The 17,967-nt window shown below is 39.6% G+C and overlaps 1 protein-coding gene across 4 annotated transcripts in view; it reads right to left on the reverse strand.

The window, feature by feature from the left end:
- MYLK4 (myosin light chain kinase family member 4) overlaps positions 1-17,967 on the reverse strand; it is an 81,780-nt gene that overhangs the window by 19,557 nt on the left and 44,256 nt on the right. For 2 of the 4 annotated variants that reach the window (XM_032861448.1, XM_032861452.1), the window contains 2 exons: positions 4,613-4,691; positions 652-757 (listed from right to left, as the gene is read on the reverse strand). In XM_032861448.1, coding sequence (XP_032717339.1) covers positions 652-757; positions 4,613-4,691 — 185 coding nt within the window. Of the gene's footprint in view, positions 1-651; positions 758-1,921; positions 2,465-3,602; positions 4,054-4,612; positions 4,692-17,967 lie in introns of those variants that run through there. The other 2 variants (XM_032861447.1, XM_032861451.1) reach the window with 2 other exon arrangements.

Raw genomic sequence — 17,967 nt, forward strand, 5'->3', positions numbered from 1 at the left:
CTATTTCACATAGATATGCTGACATTAGCAAACTTTATAATTTAGATATTAAATTACAAGATATCAAAGGAGGATTATGACTATTGTAGAAGAGGAAGGAATATCTCCCAGTAATAAATTCGGTCTGATGGACTGTACTTTTCCTCCTTCAAGGGGAGAGTGTACATTTAGACATCCTTTAAAAAAATTCTTCAGTGACTGAAGCAGTCACTCAAAACACATAGTAGCAATTAATACAGTAACGACATAAATGGAAAACCAACAACAATGGTAAAAAAAAAAAAAAAGATTTAACACATGCCACAATAAATACACAGTGTTGACTCATTTCTACATTTTGTATCTCCATTTTCAAGTTTTGGACAGCTTCTAAGCCTCCTGGTGACTCACTAGGGCTTCTCCCACTTTCAGACATTACAACATGGGAAGTAAAGCAGATAATAAATGTGGACTTCAGTCACTGTCACCACATCAACCTTTCTGACATCAGTGACGAATTTCAGATATGTTTGCAATCCCTTAAAATGCTTCTTTATGATGTTCCTGGTTGTCGGGTCAAGGCTGGCAAACATTTTACACAATCCTCAGGATCTGCCTCTTTGAAAACTCTCTTCCTTTGTTGAAAGTGTGTTAAAATTGAGCATTACTTACCCTCCTAAAATTTCCGTTCTGCTCACAGTATAAAAACTGTTGATGGCTGCTTGTTTGGCTGTCACGATACGGTGATTAAACGGGGCGGGAGGAGCCGGGACATCATCTAGATGGTGAGAGGAAGAGAAGGGCCATTTGTTAAACAGACCTCTTTCTGGCACCAAAATTGGGCCCGAGAATAAAATAAAATGGGCCATCTATTTTATGGCTAGTGATCCAGGGAATGTATGTTTTTATTGCATATTATGGTCTGTAATGCATAAAGGTGACACCTGACATCTTTCAGAAAGAATGTCAGGACCACAAAACTATGGTTTGTACCATCTTCAGAACAACTTTTAGAAATGCCACAATAGTTGAAAAGCTCTAACCCCAGTACAGTCCATACAGATAATTCTCTTAAGCCCAAAACCATGTAAGTTCAAAGATAAGAAATTGTTTGATCCATTAAGAAAGCAAAACAAAACACTGATAAGGTCCATTATTTTAATTAAAACAAAAAAAAAAGATGAAGAGATTCTTCATGTCATTGAAATGTTGGCTATTATTCTATATTACTTTCCAAAATATTTTAGACTTTATTTAAGACACTTTTAAGGCACAAAGATGAAATTTTCCTATCTGGAAATAAAACCACCAATAAAACTGGCTAAGTACATATGCTACAGCTCTCAAATTTCTCCTACTTCCCACCCTCAAGTCTAAGTGTTCTAACTCTAGTCCACGTCATGATCAGTTCTAAAGCACAAACTCAGTAATATCCTTCCAGCGTTCTTTTAATTTTTCCATGGTTTGCTTTCCGTGAGCCTATTCATTTCCCCATTTATTCCATATTTAAGCATCTATTGCATTCAGCTTCTTACATGCATACAAGGATACAAGGGGAGGGGAGTAGATAATAACTTTGGTTTCAGAACTTTAAATGTATTCAACGTGTAATTCTGGAGCACTTATCTTGTGTTAGGCACTCTGCCAAGTGCTAATATTTTTAAAAATTCAGATGCTAGAAGTCTCCGGGAATCTGATTTGATATAGCCATTCATCTCTCACACCATAAATATGCTGAAAATGAAAGAAGTCATGCAAGAATTCTCTTGGTGGCATTCATCTCTTCAGACAAAAAAAAGGGGGGTGATTTTTTACATACACCAATGACATCAGTTGGCATTGTGTCTCCTTCAGGCTGTTAGGCTAGGTGGAATTCAGTTGGAAATGTTTGCTGGAAAAGGTTAAGAAGCTCTAAAAGACTGAAACAAAAGCCATTTCCTACCCAGTAGGGCCACCAGATCTTGCTGTCTGGAGGTCTTAGTTCCAGTGGACTCCAGGGGTTTGCCTTGTAAGCCCCCGCGGGCTTGTCCAGTTTCCTGTGTCCTAAATGCGTGTCCTTCACCTGGGCTCGCTACATCTATTCTGCACTTTTTGTTGTCCTCTTTGGTGAAGCACTCCTCCATCACCCTCCGCTTGCTGCCGCCAGTGGGTTCTGCTTCCTCAGCGTTCTGGAAAGTGGGTGCTAGTGCTGAGTTTTCCAGGATTCGGGATGAGGAAATGGCTTTTACATTGCTGATACACCTGGAAAATAAAATCCAGCTGCAGCTCTCAACGTTTCAAGGAGATAACTTTCAGCCGGTCAAAGGTCTTAGCGCTAAAGCTTGCTGAACATGGTGGTTTGGTGAAGCTTCATGATAGAGTAGGCTGGTTCGGCATTTGGGATGAAATGGAGCAGTATGTTTCCCGGTCAAATGAAGGAGCCCAAGAATAGGTGTAGATGACTTGGATCCCAGGGACTCCCCTAATGACCTCATTATGACCCCAGGTTATTCCACGGAATCTTTACCAAAGGAGTCATTTTATGATACCTAGATAATTCGATCTTCATTTTTTTCACTTCCTTTTCTTATAGAAGAGAAAGATTACTAAATTAAGTATACTAAAGGAAGTAATCATCTCTCTGAATATAAACAGCAGGGAGAGTAAACCTTTATCGATTAAAGAATTGAACTAATTTCAGTTTTTTAACAGCTCCTTACCTTACTAAGCACATCCTCGCAGTGATGGACTTTCTTAATAAATATTGGTTTTTACGTTTAATTCTTTAAAAATTAGGCTTCTCCATGATTAGGTTTCAAATACATTATTTATAAGTGAAATAAAAATTATATCTTAATTCCCTAAAAAACACACAGGTATTTGAATACTCTGTTCCAGATAGATTCTGTGGCCCATCACAATATAGAGTAATTGATTGTAATTGGCTACATAATTACCTGAACTTATATGTGAAACTTTGCAGTTGAGGAAGAGCCCTTCGATAATCTACTTCTTACTCAATCCTTACAATGTTCTCAGAAAATAGCCAATTTATCAGGCATAAGTTAAGAATTAGTTTCTTAACTTATGGATAAATCTGATCTCATTATTCAATTCTTGATCTTAGGAAGGATGTGCTTTATATTGCTAAAAATAAGAACGTCTTACTTAATCTTTTAAAAAATATTGATTCGGGGCACCTGGGTGACTCAGTGGGTTAAAGCCTCTGCCTTTGGCTCAGGTCATGATCCCAGGGTCCTGGGATTGAGCCCCGCATCGGGCTCTCTGCTCAGCGGGGAGCCTTCTTCCCCCTCTCTCTCTGCCTGCCTCTCTGCTTACTTGTGATCTCTGTCTGTCAAATAAATAAATAAAATATTAAAAAATATTGATTGATAATAGTCATTATCTTTATCTATCAGTTAGTAGAAGAAAACAGTAAAAATTCCTGAAAATATCACAGGCAAGGAGAAAAAGTAATGGCAAGAAACAGAGCCAAGAAAAACCCACACCAGCTGGGAAACTAGTTTTTAAACCATTGCTTTAAAAACTCACTTCAGTTCTCCTTTTGGTATGGCCTTAAATTGCAATGGCACATAAGTCTACCAAAGACATCCGTTGTAGGCGAGCAATGGTTTAGAGCCTACCTTTCACAGAATTGATCACTGTTAGTTTTATTAACACACTGCTTTTTATCTGAACACTTGTCCAACACTGTTTCATTTGCAATTGCTGGTCCTCCTTTCATCTCAACTTCTTTTCCACTAGTATCTTCCTTAAAATGAAGCCCATTTTTCTCTCCTTTGAACACTGGACATTCATTTTTATCCACAATGGCTTGCGTATCATTTCCAGCACTACTGTTTTCTTGTCTGCTCAGTCTCTGTGTGCTTGAAATGTCTCTTGTGTCTTTATTTTCTCTTGGCTCTATGGAACTTCTTAGAGAAAAATCTTCTACCTTGTCTTGTGGTCTTTCGGTATGAAATGTGGCAAAACTTCTCTGAACTAAAGAGGCATTGGTCTTCTCAGAATTTTTCTTGTTGAGTTTATTAACCTTTTCCTTCTCAGAGGAGGGCTGGTTCTTCTGGGAAGATCTCTCTAAAAGCCACAAAATATTTTAATGGAGGACGCATGTGATCAGTATAATTTCGGCTTCACATAATGGCATTTCTATTCAGGTTTCTCTTTATCAGAAGATGTACGCTTTGGGGGCGCCTGGGTGGCTCAGTAGGTTGGGCCTCTGCCTTCAGCTCGGGTCATGATCCCAGAGTCCTGGGATCGAGCCCCGCATCGAGCTCTCTGCTCAGCGGGGAGTCTGCTTCCCCCCCCCCTCACTGCCTGCCTCTCTGCCTACTTGTGATCTCTCTCTCTGTCAAATAAATAAATAAAATCTTTAAAAAAAAAAAAAGAAGATATACGCTTTGGAATGCAAAGTAGATGTGAACATGACCAATTGACTGACGTTTGGGTTCCCAAAGAGTTTTTAGTTTGTAATTAGTAGGACCCAAAGCCAATCAAATAAAGTTATTCAAAGAGCGCTTCTCCCAACACAGGGCTTTATGAACATGTAATTCCTTCTGAATAAGAACAATGACAACAGGACTTTTATACCAGAGCTTTCTTTATGCATAAATCTCTAGTCTTCTAAAGATGTTACCTGTGAGGGCCGATGTCCTTTTGTCTTTGACAGGGGTTGTTTCCTTCAGGCCAAGCTGTGACCATGACTTCTCCTTAGCCTATGGATACACAATTGAATAATTGAAGTCACTTATTAATTACGTCAGTCTTTCTCAACCTCGGCACTACTGACACATGGTGTGGGTAATTCTTTGTTGTGGAAAATGTCATGAGCATTATAGAACATTTTGTAGCATCTCTGCCTTCTACCCACCAGAAAACAATGGTAACTTCCCTCCCAGTTCTAATATCCAAAATGTCTCCAGAAATTACTAAGTGTCCTCTGGGTGTAAAATCATCCCAGATTGAAAACCACTGTATTGCATGATTCAAAAAAAGAAAAAAAAAAAACAATAGAATTAATAGTAAGTTAGAGGACAGTCTGAATTAATGAAACTGTATAGACTACAATACTTGAAAACAAATGAACTCGCTACTCTAAAAGAAATTCTGTTAAACTCTGGCATTGTTTGTAAAAGAAGGCCCATCTTCATGAATGGATTAAAGGATATTGATAGTGTATCATCACCTCTGACCTCCGGTTATATTGTCTTGATATGGTTCACATATAAATCAGATAAAAATGAGAGGATCTATGTGACTAAGATTTTGTAAACCAAAAAGTAGGAGACTAAAGTAAGCCTCTGTAAATAAGCTTTCATGTGGCTTAGAACAGATGACCCTTTTCCTAGGCAGATAAACATCCTTCTCATTGTTCTGGCTTCTCTGAATTTGCTTAGCCAACTTTTCTTAAATACCACATAAAATATAAACATTAGTCCAATCCACCCAAGTTATCATAAATTCCAAAGTTGTGCACTATAAATTAATTAAATTGTGTGGATGTCCAAAGAATCAGTTTCTTTTCTTTGGAAAGAGAGTAAAATCTGCCTTAGGGTGACTTGCAAGCATGAAACTCCATGTAAGTGCAGCTCAGGGGCATCAAGACAGACGGTTAATGTACTTTTAATAATCCAAGGGGCCATCTCATAGTTTCAGAGCATTTCCATTTTTCAGATAGCGACATTGAAACACAAAGGTGGTAGGTTTAGTAAATCCGTGGAAAACCAAATTAGAGATTATATCCTCAGAGTCTGTAACTTCCTCTTCTAAATGAAAGTGCAGGACAAATGTTCTTCAAGGTCTTCAGGCACAGCCAGCTGCTCTCCCCTCTGTGCGCTGCATATGCACCCACCCCAGCATCACCGACAACACTTTTAAACATTTTCCCTGTTAATTTCCCACTAGCCTGTAGGCCTTGCTTAAATGGGCAGGAAGACTGGTTCATCTTTGAATCTCAGGCACTTAGCCCAGTGACTAAGATATAGCGATGATGGTGGTGATGATGGTGATGATGATGACAATGATGGTGATGATGATGGTGGTGGTGGTGACGATGATGATGCTGGTGGTGGTGATGAAGATGATGAAGAGGGTGATGGTGGTGATGATGTCAATGTCAAGGTGGCTAATATACACTAAGCACTATCTACATACCGGGCACATTTCTAAGCATGTCAGTTGATCCTCATAGCAACCCTTTGGGATAGATATTATTAGCCACATTTTATAATGAAATCAGGTAATTTCCAAGGATTATACAGTTCAGAAATGGTCGAGCCAGGGTTATTAGTCAGCTGTCTCCTTTATTTTGTGCTCTTAACTACTACAATCAGAAAAAAAAAATAGATTACTGTGTGTTGTTAGTATTTACTGAGTATCTATCGCACAGCCAGTACCACAGGCGATAAGAAGGAAGATTAAGAGAGAAGGGTATAGGGGCGCCTGGGTGGCTCAGTGGGTTGAGCCACTGCCTTCGGCTCAGGTCATGATCTCAGGGTCCTGAGATAGAGCCCCACATAGGGCTCTAAGCTCAGCAGGGAGCCTGCTTCCCCCTCTCTCTGCCTGCTTGCTGCTGTGCCTACTTGTGATCTCTCTCTCACTCTGTCAAATAAATAAATAAGAATCTAAAAAAAGAGAGAGAAAGAGAGAGAGAGAAGGGTATAAAATGGAAACAAGTTAGTAGAGTGAAGAAATAAATATTTACCAAACAATTAGAATTAACATAGAAGAAAGGCAAGAGAGAGAGAATTCAAGTCCAACTTTGAAACAAGTCAAATTAGCCTAAATAAGATAGTCTAACAAATTGTGTGTAAGATACTGTACAATTTTGTTTTTCAGTGTTTCTTTTTTGAAATGAAAATTCTTGGTGGATAGGCATTGTGCTTCTAGATTTATTCTGGATAATGTGAACATAGGTGGACTTGATAAAGAAAACGGGTATGTATCAATCAATTTCAGTTCATCAAAATAGGTAAAATGGAGAATTTGGAGGTAAGACTCCATGGAGTGCCAAATTGATGAGCCTTTGCCTCTAAGGTCATCCAGGTACTGGTGGCAAAGATTTAGGAGTTGCACAATTGGAGTTGACCAACAGGAGAATCTGTCGATTCTGAAGAATATAAGAAACCAGCTTCCAAAAGAGGCTGGATTTTTTCTTTGTCAACTATATATCACGTATGTTTTACCACTTAAATAATGTAAGGAGGTCTTTATTCATTGCCACAGGCCATTGTATTTTTATTTCTCTATGTAATACTGACATCTAGAGGAACTTTGAACTGAGTTTCCAAAAAACACAAACTGTATTTCTCCTTTCCTGCTTCTGAACAGCAACTTCAGTATGAAGAGGGTTTCCCTGTTATCTGAAGAAGATGCTAAAATAGGAAGCACAAGTCTGTAGATATATCTTGTCAAAAGATGAATGTATTTTCTACCCATTTTACCATGTTAAGCATGATGTTCCTGTAAGGATTACTGTCACCTTCTGTTAATAGATAAAAGTCATGTCAGAAACTAAGTTCCTTTGCTAAAATCACACTGATGACTGAGATGAGTGTGAGGGCTTCAGTGCATTCAAATTCACTCATTATTCCTTCACTTAATAAATACTTCTATATTTGCATATGGATTCCTTTTATGATCAATTATTCATTGCTTTTATAATAATCCATTGATGCATTTAGAATGACATACAGAAGTAGGAGACCCAAATGCCCAAGTATTTAAAAGAAGTTCTGTTCTCTCCACTCTGTACAGTTTATTTGACTGGTGTCCTGAGTGGGGAGTAAGTTTCCAAAGTAGTTTTCAGGTTATATAAAGGACATGTTAGAACTCGTTTCTATTTGTTTTCTATTCTTTTAAAATTTACATTTTATATATGTTTTAAAACATGTATGAATAAAGTTGGACAGGTATATAATTTATAAGTTTCTGTCATATGCTAAATTTATTTATAAAAATAAATATACATGTATTGTTTATCAATGTGCATATTTCTGAATAAACGTTGGGATTTACTTAAATGCATTTTACTGATAGCAGTGCAAAATCAAAATAATTTGAGGACCGTTCTTCCAAATAACAGCATTTCTTACATAACGATTTTCTGAAATATGTGCTTTAGAGAAGAATTATTCTAATCAGCAGGTTCAAGGACAAGTACATAATTTGAACAGTGAGCTCATTTCTTGCAAATTGCTTCTAAGAGGTCAAGATTCATTGCTTAATGACTATTTTGACATTTAGACCAGTTGTATGCACCTTATACTCTGGTCTCCAAGCAGTTTCACTGATTGCCATGGAAACAAGAGCTACGCAGGAAGGCAACATCCATCCGGAAGTATGTGTCCACCTACCCAGTGTGGAGTTCACTCCCACCGCAGACCACAAGCCTGTCCCAGTACTACACAACAACTCTGTTTCTCTTCAAAGTGGTAGAACAACCAAAAGGAATATTAGTTCTGTTGAACGACTTTGCCTCATCCCTCTCCTTTCCATTCAATACAAACCAACCTTAAAAATCCATCTTAAAGTGGATTTAAACTTTTAAAGAACAGAGGCTACTGCCTCCTCTGGATGCCCTCAAAGCAGTGATCATCTTCTTGGTATTCTATGGTGACTTGACATGCCTGTCCCCCACCTGGGATATGGACCCTTTTCTTCACATTTGTTTCCCCAGCACCACATGTTGAATATGCTTGGTGAACCCATGTATAGTAAAGGAAAGAAGTGCCTGCAGGACGGGTACCCTCATTCTGACAATATCCTTTTTTTTTTTTGTTAGAGTATTTTTTTATTTATTATTTATTTTTACTTTTTTAATGTGCAATTAGCCAGCATAGAATACAACATTCGCTTTTGATGTAGTGTTCAATGATTAATTAGTTGCATATAACACCCAGTGCTCATCACCACAAGTGCCCTCCTTTGTACCCATCACCCGGTTACCCCATCCCTCTGCCCCACTCCCTTCTGTGACCTTCAGTTTGGTTCCCAGAGTCCAGAGTCTCTCATGGTTTATCTCCCCCTCTGATTTCTTCCCATTCAGTTTACCTTCCCTTCTCCTGTGGTCCTCTGCTCTATTCCTTATGTTTCACATACGAGTGAATCCATATGATAATTGACAATATTCTTTAATCAGGCTGTGTCACTGAAAAGCCCCACTCTCCCAAGCACCATCCAAAATGTATCCCTGTCACTGATGCTCATATCTTTTGCATCACTTAACTGACGGTAAGTTACATCCTCGGCCCTGCATTTGGGGATTATGATTGTACAGAAAACTGTTTTCTTACCATCACAATGGAACATGACTATACTAACTGCACAGCCCGAGCTGAGGGCTTGTCATTATAACTGCTGTGGAGATGCCAAGATGAACACCTTTTGGTAATTTTAACCTAATGCCTAGAAATACAAAAACAAAATGATAACAATGTATAATGACTTAAACTTTGGGCTCATCATGAGGAAGAGAAAAAAAATGGAATACAAATAAAAGAAATACAATACAATAAAAGAAATACAAAAAGAGGAATTTTCAGAATATCGAAACTATATTTCCTTGCTTGAGTAAAAAAGATAATTTTAGCAATTCTTTGTAAAGTAAATCTATTTCTTTTCATCTTCAGGGCACACTCAAATTCTTGCCCTGAGTGAGAAGACTCCCTAAAGTCCCCAGGCTGATGAAAGGAATGTTCACAAAGCATAACCGGTTTCATGGTCCATAGGGACTGGCATAGAATAAGGCAGGACAGGATTGAACTGACCAAACCCAAAGGAAAAGTGTTCACCTTGGCCTCAAAACTCAGTAAGCAGACCCTCCCCTGCTGCTGAGAAGAACATCAAGGATAATCAGTCACCTGAGAAAATAACCCTGCAGGAAAATTAAAGCCTTTTGATGCATTCGCTATTACATGGGCAGTGCTTCATTCAGAAAGCAAAAGACCAGAAATTAACCGCTGGTTCAGGACAGCTAATTAGACCATCTGTCAAGTGAAGATACGTGGTAATTTTACTTTTATTCAACTTTAAGATGTATTGAACAGATCTATTAAAAAAAAAAAGTGTGCTACCACATTTAACTGTCTCCTCGAGCAGGAAAGACTGAATAGGGAACAGCACTGGTCAAATGCACTGTATCAGGTTATTCCTCATTGACTACAGACTTTTCTTAATTTAAATACACTCTCAGGTTTTCTTATTCCAATAACCACTTGTTATGGCCAAGACCATGCAGACCATATGTTCAGTCCTGATGCGATGTATGAAGACTGACGGGTTAGGGGTGGCAGACCCCTAATATCTGCTCCACCATCCCAAGGGCCAGGCCAGGCTGTGGATGAGAGGTACAAGTCATTAAAACCATAGGCTCGCCTCCATTCTTCTAACCAGCCTGCCTTTGTCGATTTTAGAAGAAGCAGTTAGAACAAGTTAAGAATCATCACCTAAATATTTAGTCACGTCAGGTACTTTGATCATATAGATTGTGTTTTTCCCTCATCTTATGCCCAAGGGATAAGCTTACCCAAAACATCTTATAAATGAACTCAGATTATTTTATATCCTTCTCATCATCACTTCTCCTGCCCTCCCCACCAGAAAATGCTGAGCCCTCTAACTGCTCCTTTTTCCCCAAACTACCCACGTGACTTCGGTTGGCCACAAACACTATACCCCACCTTCCAGGCCCTAACCCTCCTTTGTTCTAACAAGGTCAAAACTAGGGGCGGGGGGCAGGGGTTTGACAATATTTAATGCACGGGTTCCACCCCTAAGGAGGGGGTGCAGCTGCACACTATTGTTTTTTCTAATATCCACCCCACCCTCTGCCCCACAACCACACGTACACACCCCAATAATTCCAAGGGACTGCAAGGGTTGGGAGCCACTGTCTCTGTGTTCTCAGCTCCCCTCACTCTGGGTTGTTTTGTTGATGTGGGGTTTTTTCCCTGAGTCCTTCTTACCATCCAGGCTGCTGTGCCATAGTTTTGAATGATAGTAATAACACTGGAGACGTAGTATTTCTCCTAATCCCGAGTTCCTCTCAACCACCAGCAAAGGTATTTGATCCTCTCTAGGATGGATTATCCAGCAAACCACTGCCTCTTCCTTGCTGGCCACCCAGGGACACATGTATGGAAATGAGCCTCAGGTAGACTGGCCCAAAGACCACAAAACCTCCTCTCCAAAAGTGATCTCAGGGCATCCAAGGAGGGCAAGCCAATAAAAAAAACCAGCATTTCTAACCACACCTGAAATCCTCTGCCTTGCTTCCTGGTCAAAGCTCAATTAATTGAAAGTGATTTAGCTCCTCTACCAAAACGGAGGTGAGCAGAAGGCAGCCTGACTCCGGTTAAGTGGAGAAACACCACTTCACACAGTGTAGAATTATTTATAGCCCTTTACACAAAAGTGTATCTGAAAACCATAAATGGTGGCATGCTCTGCTCTCTTGGGATTCTGCCACCAGAAAAACAAGCACCTGAGCACTTCAAAAACAATGCATCAAGATTATTAAGGAATTGCAATGTGGTGTGTTGTGTGTGTGTGTGAGAGAGAGAGAGAGAAAAAGAGAGAGAGGGACAGAGAAAGAGGAGAGAACAACCAATTTCAAATGCAGGTATAAATGGGATTATAGCTCTTTGATGTTCCTCTGATTAAATTGAGTCTTACTTAGTAAGATTCTTCTTTTATACTACATAAGACCCAAACTTGGAATGTTTTCACATGAAGTATACAGTGTTTTTTCATCACCTAATAAAACTCTTCTATTTCTTCCTGCCGCAGACAGTTTTACAAGCATTCATTTCACATAGTGTTCTCAGTGTGCTTTTTAATTTTTATTTTAGGTTCACTTTTATCACTCCATCTCCTGTCTCCTGCTCTGAGTAAGCAATCAGCATTTTGGTCCAGCCTCTCACCACAGGCTGGCTCGTGGAAGTAGCGTCTGCTGGCAGAGGTTCCTGGGGAGCTCAGTGTTTCCTCAGGTGAGGTGATGTGTGGTCCCACGGGTTGTTAAGGAGGTTCTAAGATTTGAACTTAGATTTACCGAGCAAAATATCTAACCTCCTTATGGTTTGTCTTTCCATATCTTGCCTTGCACAGCAAATTTTGTAAGCACACTACAAAGTAGCTTTAAAAAGCGATCTCTGAAAAAATAATGAGAAGTTGCAAAGTTCTTAAAAAGTTTCTTAAAGCTCTTAAAAAGTTATATAGTTTTTGGAATATATAATCCAAACTCAGTAGATAGAAACAATCAGTCATGACTATCCCCAAAGCTTTAATTGTCTAGTCCCTTCTACTCAAAGTAGGTCTGGGGACCACAGCGACCCAGGACCCGTAGAGCCTCTCAGCACCCCCTTCACTTATCCAATCAGAATCTGCCCTTTAACTATTCCCCAGGTGATTCCCATGCACATTACAATGTTGAAAACATTGATCCAGATAACATCCATAATGACTTGGTGCAAAGAAATATTTCACAAAATATTTGTCATGGCTGCTTGTATTTATTTGAATCTGTCCTCCATTCACAAAAAGCCATTGTCACATTTGGTTAAGCTCAGAGGGAGGACTGTGGAGAAAGCAGGAAGGAGCCAACAAATGCTCCACTGGTCTGGATGTCGGCTGCCCTTGAGGGCAATGGCCAGTAGAAGTCCAGAACTGTGTGGAATATCAGTGACCTTTGAAGAATGCCCAGAATTTTGACACTGACCCAAGGAGTCCTAGCAAGGACTCAGAAGGGTGTGTGAGCGAGACCTGATGTACCTAATTTCTAGGGTCTCTGCCAAACTCAGGTCTCATAGAAAAGCAACACTAAGGTGTAAAGGTTCTGCTATGGGCTGAATGTTTGTGTCCTGCCAAAATTCATATATTGAAGCCCAAACTCCCAATATGATAGTATAAGAAGGTGGGACCTTTGGTAATTAGGTATAGATGATGTCATGAGGGTAGAATCTCTGGTGAAATCAGTGTCTTTATAAGAAGGAAACCTGGTCCTTCCTCTATGTCTCTGCCATGGGAGGATACAGAGATAATGCAACTGTCTGCAAGACAGGAAAAGGGTTCTCATCAGAATCAGACCACCCTTGGCACCCTGACCTCAGTCTTCCAGCCTCCAGAACTATGAGAAAGAAATTGCTGTGTAAGCCACTCAGTCTACAGTATTTTGTTACAACAACCTGACCTAAGGTACAAGGAAACTGCGCCAATGGTAAACTCTAGAGAAAATCAGTAATATATTCTGATCAGTTCAAAAATGCAAAGAATACAGTTAGGATTGTTAACACAAGTGCTATAACTTGGTTGCTATAAAGGTGATAATCAACCCCTTAAAAGGAGCAAAAGAAATTTTATTTAGCCCAGTTCTGATGAAACAAAAATTTTAAAGTACACAGATAATACATAATGTCTGATACCATCTAACTGTCTGTGCTTTCACTCCTAAGATAGACTTAAAGGCTCAATTTATGGAGAACATTCTGAACACCTTAGTGAACTCTTCGTGTTCTTATCTCATTCTCTTGTTTTATTATGTACATACAGGAGAATATTCAGCTGGTACTCTGGTACTCTACCAGTTATAAAAATAGGGACTTCCATTCTGGAGGATGTCCTGAGCCTTCCCAAACAACTTGTGACCTAACCACCCTCAGGACCTTCCTAAGATCTGAAACCCTGAAGGTCAGTATCTGGCATGGCTGGGACGTCTATGTGCATGGGGACCATCCAGTGCAGTCTATTCTGAAAGGTGAGTGACTGCAGACTCCCAGCTATGAAATTCAGTTCTGCATCAGCAAACATGAATATAGTATGAGTGCACCTGGCCACAAGAGTAGGCTCATGGCTGTATAATTTTTAATATTGGAATAAAAGCTTTTAATATTATCTGTGCTGTTCCTAGAAGTTAATTATTCATAGGAATTGGAAAATGTGTCTTGACACTCAAGGAGAAAGCAGTGCAGAGGAGTAAAGAAGAGGTAGGAGAGTTTCTATCAGCAATACCTTTGCCCACCTTAGTCCCTGGGACAGTGGTCCAAAGTTTATCTCCTGCCCCAAAGATTCCTAATCAGTGGGTCTGGGCTGCAGTGCAAGAATATTTTTCACAAGCTTTGGAAATGGTTCTGTTGTAAGTGCTCCAGGGATCATACTTTCAAAAAGTGTAGACATTCTTACTCATTATTCGAGACCCTACCTCAAGAAGTTTCCCTTTGTGAATTCTTCCTTAAACACTCTGGTTCCACATCCTTCTACCAGAAGAGGAGTCACTCTTTCTTCCACATTTACTGATGATACATCCATCACGTATTTATCATACTGTGTTGGCATTATTTGTTTTCACACCTGAGTCTGCCTGCATATCTTGGTATTTCTAGCATCTCATGCGGCATTCGACAGATAAACACAGACTGAGTAGAAAATAGGGGTCAGGGCTGACGTGGGGCAATATTTACTGAGCATCTCAACCAGCTGTGTAAAGTTTCCAGAAGGGATGCTGTAGCACACCCTTTATTATATTCGGTTTCAGGCTTGATTGTCTTGCCCTTAGGCTCCTGTGGCACCTAGAAGTTCCCTCTTTCATGTAGAGAAATTTGTTGGCCTGAACCTCTAGGAGAAAGCTCATAGTCTTCTCAGACCTTTGCAAGAACTTAAAGGCTTGTGTTACCAATTCACATCTGAGAGTCCACCCTGAGTGTGGGTTATTGAACTAATGTATCATTTGACCACCTTCTCAGCAAATGTCTTCGACCTCATAAAAATCAGAACATGTCCTGTAAACATTCATTTGCTTAATGCATATATTTAGGATCTATTATTCATATAACTATATCAACCATAACTTTTTTAACATTCAATAATACACTAACATAGAGAAACACTTAATGAATATATTTTTTAGAAGGTTTTATTATTTTTAAGTCATCCCTACACCCAACTTGGGGCTGAGACTCACAACCTCGAGATCAAAAGTCGCACACTCTGCTGTCTGAGCCAGCCAGGTGCCCCAAGAGCTGCTTAAAGGATACTTTTGGTAATAGAAATGAGAAGAGGTTAGATATTGTTATGGCCACATTTCACTCTGTTATGATTATGAAGGAGACAAGCAGTACCTATCTCCTCTGAAGTGTCTGATTACACTTCTTTGGGGAGCACCTAACTCAACATTAAAATAGATGCTAAATAAATGGCTCCGCATTTTCCTGCCGAAGCCCTTTACCATATTTCTAATGGTGATTAAGTCAGACATCGTATCCATTACTCCAACATCCCTTTAGCGCTCAAGTTCTGTGATGCCACAGAATCAAGAATAAATCTTGGCACAGTTACAGAGCGCACTCAGAAGCTTCCCATGCTGGCAAGAATCTGCTGCTCGGTGCTTTTCTATGGATCTTGCCTCTTGGAATCTATTTATAGGGATGATTTACTAAAGTAAGACCTAAGTAAAAGTGTCTTTATGGCAGATCATAGAAAAAAAAATAATGCTTGTTTGGTTTGTGCTATTTATTTAGGTCTCCATTTCTCAGCAGGTGAGGGCTTTGCTTCAACAACTTTAAGCCCTGTCAACACCAAAGGAGTTCTCCTCCAGATTTTATCAGCAAAGTTTCTGATTTGCTCCTTGCTACCAGGAGATGGGAGTAGTCCCTGAGTTCTTCAGAATTCTCCTGCTGTGTCTTCTCAAGCACTGTTCAGAGGTAGTGACCAGTGAGGTGGGGTTGAGTTTGTAAAACATGCCGCTCAGGTTCCTGTCCAAATTCATGGTCTTAGGCAGCTATGGCAAAGAGCCTGCCTCCCTACTTAAACAGGGAGCTTCGTATGCTGATTCTGAGAAGAACAATGTCCTTATTCTCAAAGCCAAGACATTGCTACTTCAATAGACAAAGGCAAAACAAAGCAAAAGGTAACCTTTTTGATGTTGTGGAAATCAGCTATTTTTGGTTCATGGCAGAACAGGAAGGAGTCTGAAAAATCACCTTAGATTTAACATCACAAATTTAAATGAGGTTTTAGAGAGGAATTAAAGGAAGGGAAGGAGTTTGCCTCACAGTCCAGTGGGTCAGATACATAACATTTGTATTCTTTTGTATTCTCAACCGCAAAACGTACTCCCCAAAATCCACAGTATTCTAAGGGTTCAAAACAAGACAAGGAATTCAAAAACTTACTAAATCATAAAATCCATTTGAATCTAGAGAGATCTTAAAGAGCATTGTGAAATGAGTTAAGGAAATCTAACTCAAAACTGGAAGGGGGAAGCCATGCCGGGATGGTCACACACATGCCACTCATTGTAGCTTGCTTAGTTCCACAGGAAGAAGGAAGATTTCCTCTCAACCCTGGTAACTGCCCTAAACTGCAGCCAATGAGGACCCTTCACTTCCAACACCTACAGCCAATGAGAAGCCACCACCACTACGAACTCTCATTTCTGCACCAATGAAATTTTGTTCTAAACAACCTCTTCCAACTTCCTCCTCTCCTCCATGAAAGGACACTCTCCTCCTTTGTTCTCTGTACTTGGAATGTGCTTGGAGAAACCACACTCCAGACTGGAAATGAATCTCTCTCTCTCCTGATTGACACCGGAGCTACACTCTAGTGTTCAAACCTACTACCATTAAACAGCCCCTGCCTCAGCGTCCTAAATAGTTCAAAGAGTGAAAGTCTCTAATAAACCACAACAGGTTGCTATGTCTAATGATCCGCTTCTGCTTAGGCACTCTAGGAGATACCCATCCTTTTCTCCTTAGTTCTTCCAGCTCTATTGGTTTATTGGGCCAAGATTTCCTAGGAAAATATCATGCTGGAAGTTCTTTCTCCTGAAAAGGGGAAATAATTCTAGAATTTCACAGCAGCAACCAAAATAGCCCACTAGGTAAATCTCAGGACACTCATCATCTTTTATTTGCTGTGTCTCTGATCGCCCCTAGAGCTAATTCCAAGGATGCTAATTATTTGTCCCTGTTGGATCAGCTACCACCCTTCTGGGTAAATCCTCAACTGATATTGTCAGAATATACAGTGCATCTCTTATTAAGATACAAATAGATCCCCCAAAACCTCTCCCCATAATTAATCAATATCTGTAAATAAAGAGGCCCTTCAAGACATTAAGCCTATAATAAAACGGTAAGGGCCAGGGCCCCCTGATCCCCTGTATCAGTCCCTGCGACATTCTTATTTTTACCTGTGAAGAAACCAAATAGCTTGTCTGGGACTTCCAAGCCATAAACAATACTGTCAACCCCCACCATTCTATTTTTCCCAAACTTCACTTTATTTATCTCCATCACTACTGAGAGCAAATTTTTTTCATGATCAATATATGTAGTGCTTTCTTTAATATCCCTGTAGATAAAGGTAGTCAGTATCTTCTTGCTTTTACTTGGGAAGGACAGCAATATTATGGGACGGGAATGCCAGGGTTTCATAGAAAGCTCACAAACATTAAAGGCTGGCCCAGATGATATCAAGTTCCCTGAAGGCTCCACTTTAATACAATCTGTGGATGACTTACTTCTTTGCTCCCTTTTCCAAGCCTCTTCACAAGAAGATAGCATCCATGTGCTAAAACTCCTAACCAAAAAAAAAGATATAACATCACTAAGGAAATATTATAATTTGTTCAAACTCAGGTTCAATATTCAAGACATCCAATCTCAGAACAAGGACTGCATTTGGATCTAGATAGTTTTAATGGCATCCTGAGCTTCCTAAAGCTCCGAAACAGATGTCAACTGTGAGATTTTCTTGAATTGTCAGACTATTATTGCAACTGTATCCCAAACTTCTTCTTATGACCCCACCTTTATATACCTTGTTAAAAACAATTAATTAAACCTGACCTATCATCTAAGAAGATCCAGATGACATGACTTTCCAATGTTAAAAAAAAACTTTAATAAGGCCCCTTGCCCTTGAACATCCAAATTATCAGCTCCCTTTCTTTTTTGCCTACAGAAAAGAAGGGAATGCCCTTGGGATACTCAACCA

Source organism: Lontra canadensis, unplaced genomic scaffold, assembly GCF_010015895.1.
Source record: "Lontra canadensis isolate GAN:19392208 unplaced genomic scaffold, GSC_riverotter_1.0 scaffold21, whole genome shotgun sequence".
In the NCBI taxonomy this organism is placed as follows: domain Eukaryota; kingdom Metazoa; phylum Chordata; class Mammalia; order Carnivora; family Mustelidae; genus Lontra; species Lontra canadensis.